Source organism: Pterocles gutturalis, unplaced genomic scaffold (genome assembly GCF_000699245.1).
Source record: "Pterocles gutturalis isolate BGI_N339 unplaced genomic scaffold, ASM69924v1 scaffold35470, whole genome shotgun sequence".
Taxonomy (NCBI): domain Eukaryota; kingdom Metazoa; phylum Chordata; class Aves; order Pterocliformes; family Pteroclidae; genus Pterocles; species Pterocles gutturalis.
The window spans coordinates 1-5,748 of NW_010147080.1; the positions used below are offsets into that span (position 1 = coordinate 1).

General features: G+C 38.6%; 1 protein-coding gene across 1 annotated transcript; it reads left to right on the forward strand.

The window, feature by feature from the left end:
• Positions 1-83: 83 nt before the first annotated feature.
• On the forward strand, positions 84-4,836 carry RPL9 (ribosomal protein L9). Its single transcript, XM_010085947.1, has 7 exons — positions 84-145; positions 228-343; positions 1,212-1,307; positions 1,629-1,761; positions 3,188-3,268; positions 3,656-3,773; positions 4,788-4,836. Exons 1-6 carry the CDS (start codon positions 100-102, stop codon positions 3,760-3,762), a joined length of 579 nt encoding a protein of 192 aa, XP_010084249.1. The 5' UTR covers positions 84-99; the 3' UTR covers positions 3,763-3,773; positions 4,788-4,836.
• The last annotated feature ends 912 nt before the right edge of the window (positions 4,837-5,748 follow it).

The window sequence follows — 5,748 nt, forward strand, 5'->3', positions numbered from 1 at the left end:
TTGCGCGTTCCAGGGTCCCTGGGGGGGAGGAACGGAAAGGGCTCAGGAAAAGGCCCTCGTGTTGAGGTTCTATAGCTTCTCTTGGTTCTCCGTTGCAGAATGAAGACCATTCTCAGCAACCAGACCGTTGACATCCCCGAGCAAGGTAGGTCTGCGTGTGCGTTTGAAAGGCGTGTTGTGGTGCTGACCCCGCAGCCGGTTAACGTGCGTCTGCCTTTGATTTCCAGTCAGTGTTTCGCTGAAGGGCCGGACAGTCATTGTAAAGGGCCCCAGAGGAACCTTGCGAAGGGATTTTAACCACATCAATGTGGAGCTGTCCCTCCTGGGAAAGAAACACAAGAAGGTGAGTGCTTCATTGGTCGTTTGTCTGCCCAGAGAGGGAGGGTAGTGTTACAGTTAGCTTTAAAAATTCATCCTAGTGTAGGAGATTGAGCCAGAATTTTTAGCCGCAGACAAGTTATTTAATTTTTCGCTTATTTCTATATTTTCTGAAGGAGGCTGGTCTTATGGAAGCTTGGGACCTACTTGGGAACTGTGAAATTCTTGAAGTTCTGTGATGTATTGAACTTGTTGCGATTTTCTTTTGTAGTTATAGTCAGATAGTTACAGGGAAGGGGATTGATCATTATATGCTGTGTTTTATGAATGGGTTAGTTTTAACTAGATAAAACTAAATCTCTACATTTAACTTCCAGAACTGGCAAGTTACATCAGGAGAACAGGTGTTTTCTAGATGCGTAATATTTTTGTACTGTCTTAAAAACTACAAAAAAAGGGGCAAGAGTGGCTGATTTCAGCTACTTTTTCATAAGCATCTGGTGTTTCACATTGGACCCCCACACAGTGTTTCATTAAAAAGTTGATCGATAATACCTGGGAGACTGACTTTGGAAAAGTCTGTTCAGTGTTTAGCATTTGATAAAACATTTTTCAGCTTAACATGTCAGAATATCTATCCCACCTTCTTTGAAGATTTGTTATTAATAAAATACAAAGAAAAAAAATTTCTCATAAGTCTGGGGTTAGGACTGAAAATACTTAAGCTAGATGGGCCTTAAATAGTCCTTCAAAGAAACAAAATACGTTTGTGCTTTTGTTAAGAAGGGCTTTTAAGTAGTTTATCTGAACTTGTCACTCCTAGTTTGTCAAACATTTTGTTTTGAAATGTAGCTGAAAGCTGTGTTAATTCTCTTTTTTTTTTTTTAACACAGCTACGTGTTGACAAGTGGTGGGGTAACAGAAAGGAGCTAGCAACAGTTCGCACAATTTGCAGCCATGTACAGAACATGATAAAGGGTGTTACACTGGTGAGTTTTATTTTGAAACAGGATAACTTGTATAATTTTTGTCACAACAATAGACAGCCTTTTGTTTTACTGAGAGCTTTTCTAAGTGTCCAAGATGCAGTTTTGTCTCCTCTTTTTCTTGTATGTGCTGTCAGACAAGTTCTGCAGGTAGAAGAAAGCATGAACAATAAACTGTATGTCTCTTGGGCTCAGTGGCTTGCCCTTGTTAAGAAACTATTGACAATATACTTTGGTTTTAGATACCTCCAGTAAGCTTTGCGTGTCTGTTTTACCTTTTGGACGCATTCTGCTTTCAGTATTTGATTATGTCCTTTATCCTAGGGATTTCGCTACAAGATGAGGTCAGTGTATGCTCACTTCCCAATCAACGTAGTGATACAGGAGAATGGCTCCCTTGTGGAAATCCGAAACTTCTTGGGAGAGAAGTACATTCGTAGAGTGCGTATGAGGCCAGGTGAGTGTATCTGGAGATGTATTCTACTATTTCTAACTAGGGTTTCTAAACTATTTTCTTTGGGTACTGCCGCTGAAAACAGGAGATGTTGAATGATTGTTAAAGCAGCATTTGCCTCTTGGAATTTATGTAATTTAATTATACCTTTGCCACTGCTTAGATTTATTTTTAATAATGCTTTTGTAGTTTATTTTTAGTAGTGAGAGCTAGCTAGCAGCTAGTAACTAGTTTAGAGCTAGTTATTGTAATAGGAGTTACAAGGAGTGCAGTGTTTACTGTCATTGTTTTGAGATCTTAAGTATTTATAGTTGGTAAACTGCAGGTGTTTAATTTTAGATTTGTGTTTCTATTTCAAACATTGTACATGAATTATTTTCACACCAGATCATGTGTTTAGTTTCCAAAGTGGTAGTGTGCTTTGAATTTCCTGATTGTATACGTGTGTACATGATAAACTTCAAAATTATCATCTCACCTGCTGGTCTTACATCTTGCATACTTGGGAATTTTAGCAAAATGTCCAACAGAGTATTTGATGCAGCTTGTTAAACTTCAGAAAGGAGGAGACAAAACATGACATAAACACTGTTACCTTAAGACTGTAGGGAAGACTCTCCATATCCATTTTTTGATAGTTCCACTTCTGGTGAAGGTGTGGGTAAAGGATATCTAGTGTGTCAGATGGTGTTTTGGGGTGGCTTTAGGTGAAAGCATCAGAGTCATCCAAAAGCACTGGTAGATGAAGTGCAGAGTTATAGTGGCTTTGACTTTGATTTACTGTGGAATATTAAGGGTGGGTTTGATTATTGTATTTGATTTTTTTTAAGTCAGCATTTACTTCAAAGATAGTAAAAGTGCTGGCTTAAAAGCCAACATGAATTGACTAAATAGATCAAACTATAAAAATACACTTGTGTTATTCTCCTTGCAACTGAAAGCTTCCTGTTAGACTCTTGAATGTCCTGGTGTTTACTCCTTGTGAGTATTCACAGTGTTGCATGTGTAAACATCGTGCTTGATGTGTCAGGGGCAAGGGTTTTTTTTAATGACTTTTGATTGGGGTGACCCCAGTTTTGTCTTAATGAATATAAGAATATGGAAAATGGCACCACCTAGCTGACAAAGCTGTGCTGGTAAAATCTCTGGCTTGTGCGCACTGTTGATGATTAACTCTGGAATGTAGTAACATTTAAGCAGGAATATCACTTGGTTGCTTTCAATCCAGAGCATGACTTGCACTGATCTTTGAGTTATGAAACTGTGTGAGGGAGGACAATCCTGGAAGGGATTTAGGGGGACTCTCTTAACACATAGGAGCTAATTATTGCCCAGAATACTACTTTCTAGATCTGGACATGAATACTGTTTCTTTAGTAAGTGTAACATCTTCACCAACAATGTAGATGGTGCTTTTTCCTTTCTATAGGTGTTTCCTGTGCAGTATCTCAAGCCCAGAAAGATGAGCTGATCCTTGAAGGAAATGACATTGAATTGGTCTCCAATTCAGGTTTGTGGAAGTAGATGCGTGGGAAGATACAATGGTACAGCCACTTCTATCTGAAAATGACAGTTTAGCAAACTGTCTGTTTTCTCAAACCCTGAGGTAAATGCCAGCTCACTATTTTTTTGAGTCCACATTGATGACCTTTTTGGCACCAAACTTTTCAGCTTTTCATTTGTACGAGTATGCAGTAATAAACTCACTGCCCTGAGTTGCCAAGACAGGCTCCGTGAAATGCATTCTGTTTTCACTAGAACTGACAGGATTTCAAGTTGGTAATTCCTTTCTCCAGATGACAGTTTCATCTGTTAGTTGAAATATTTGAGAGTAAACAAAGGCTACAAGTTGGCTTGGACCTCTTCCTTTGTGCTAATGGTCTTGTTTTGCCTGCAGCTGCCTTGATCCAGCAAGCCACTACGGTCAAGAACAAAGATATCAGGAAATTCTTGGATGGTATCTATGTCTCTGAGAAAGGAACAGTACAGCAGGCAGATGAGTAAAACTCTCATAGGTTGGTATCATCCTAACGTGGATTGTACATCTTCCAGGTAGAGATGGTTACTCAAGCTGGGGACTTGACAAGGTTTATCTCCTTTAACAAAGCTGTGGTTAAGCAGGTTTCCAACAGGGATGCAGTTGTGCTTGTAGAAGGCATCATAAAAGATATCATGAAACTTAACATTTTGCTAGGTCTCTTGACAGTGACTTCCCATCTCTCATCAACTTGGTATTTTGCTACTTTATGGAGAAATATCTAGCTCTAAAGTGCTGTATTCTATGCTGTGAATGCAACTTACGAGTGGTAGCTGAGATTTAAAACCAGCTGACCTAGCATGACAGACTGGTTTACAGCTATTTATGGAGAAGACTTGAAGATTAATGGCCCTCCTGGTTGGACACTGACTTCACTAAAAAAAGTAGTCAGCACATAGTTTATATATAAGGGTCTTCTGTGTAGTTTGTGTAAATGCTTGTAAACAAGGGTCAGTTTGACAAGAACAACTATTTACATTGTGTATGTACATTTATTACTGAAGTTGAGTACAAGGATTTGGGGATAATTTAAGAATTTTAGCTGCTAAAGGAATTTGATGCATTTCAGCTATGTGTGGTTCCGTACATGGTACAGAACACTTGTGCAGGATGAGATGGGCTGACTTGTAGATAATGCTGTGTGCCTTCTGAACCTCAGCTTGAGACAGGATGCAGATGAAGTGAGTTTCATAAACTCAATTTTTTTATCATTAGCTGGATACCAGACACTTGCAAGCTACTGAAATAAATTCTTTTTAGTGCTGTTCTGAGTTCCTTGAGAGACAGAATAACTTATAGTCATGAGCTGTTGTGTTTGAACGCATCTTTGAGTAATTGCGCCTGAATAAAATTAAGTAAACACTGTGAGCTATTAATGGCTGTCTTACATTAAAACTGTCAGATAAATTAACTTGTCATATGTCTAACAACTTTGAATGTCACATTTGCAGTGGTAAAACCTTTCTAAAAGCTCTTAACTTTTCATTTACAGTTGTCTGGATGCTGAAACAAACCATGATGAGACATTATATCAGCAAGTACCAGCTTCAAGAATCTGATAAAAAAATCAAACACCATGAGAGATTTAATAAAATAAAACATATTTAATATCTTGGAGTATTTTTCTTTTAAGAACTAAACAGTGATTGTGTGAACCTGTTCAAGATATTTGGCTTTTGGAAGAGCAGATTGTCAGAGGGTAATGTAAGATAATGTTAGCACTGTGTACGCGTTGCTTTACCAGTCTATGAGAACATTCAGATTGAATGCAGTCTGGTGGTTTGGAAACCTCATGCTGGTGGAGTGTGGACCCAGCGTGTAAAGCCATGAAGTGGTAGTTTTAAGTCATGGCATTAAGAAATAGCTAAAGCATTGTTCTCACAGGTAGGAGACTAGTGTTCTTTCATGTCATTTCAGAGCCTCAAACTCCAAAAACTGATCTCTCTGTACAATTTCTGGAGGGGAATTCAGACTTACGGTGACAGAACTTGAAGTAGATTAAAAACAAAAATGGAATCAGTAGGACCAGATTTGTAAGAGCATTTAACTTAATACAGAGATGGAAGTAGTCTGAAAGTACGATGCTTTACCTATATTGCTTAATTAAGAAAACCAAAGACTTGACCTCAGAGTTCAGGCAGAGCTTATTGCTGAGTTTCACCAACAGTGGTTTGTGTCATCTGGGGATACAGTTCTGTTTTTTTCTTGATTACTAATCTTGCCATGTAGCAACGTCCAGTTAGGATTTTGTGCTATTTCTGTGCTATGGTAACATCCACCTTGTTGCTCATTGCATTGCATTTTGAAACGAGATTCACATAAAATACTGGGATAGTGCAGAAACATACTTCGCAACAAGTAGCTAAAGCTTAGTATTGAGGAACGCATCTGTGCATGCCTAAGAAATTGAGAAAATTGTACAAAGCACCCACTAGCATGATTCTGTTGAGTTC

Excerpts from the sequence above, each read along its gene's own strand:
- RPL9 (XM_010085947.1), top strand. The coding sequence starts at position 100 with ATGAAGACCATTCTCAGCAACCAGACCGTTGACATCCCCGAGCAAG. Across the intron at positions 344-1,211 it reads TGGGAAAGAAACACAAGAAG|CTACGTGTTGACAAGTGGTG; the intron begins GTGAGTGCTTCA and ends TTTTTAACACAG. Across the intron at positions 1,308-1,628 it reads TGATAAAGGGTGTTACACTG|GGATTTCGCTACAAGATGAG; the intron begins GTGAGTTTTATT and ends CCTTTATCCTAG.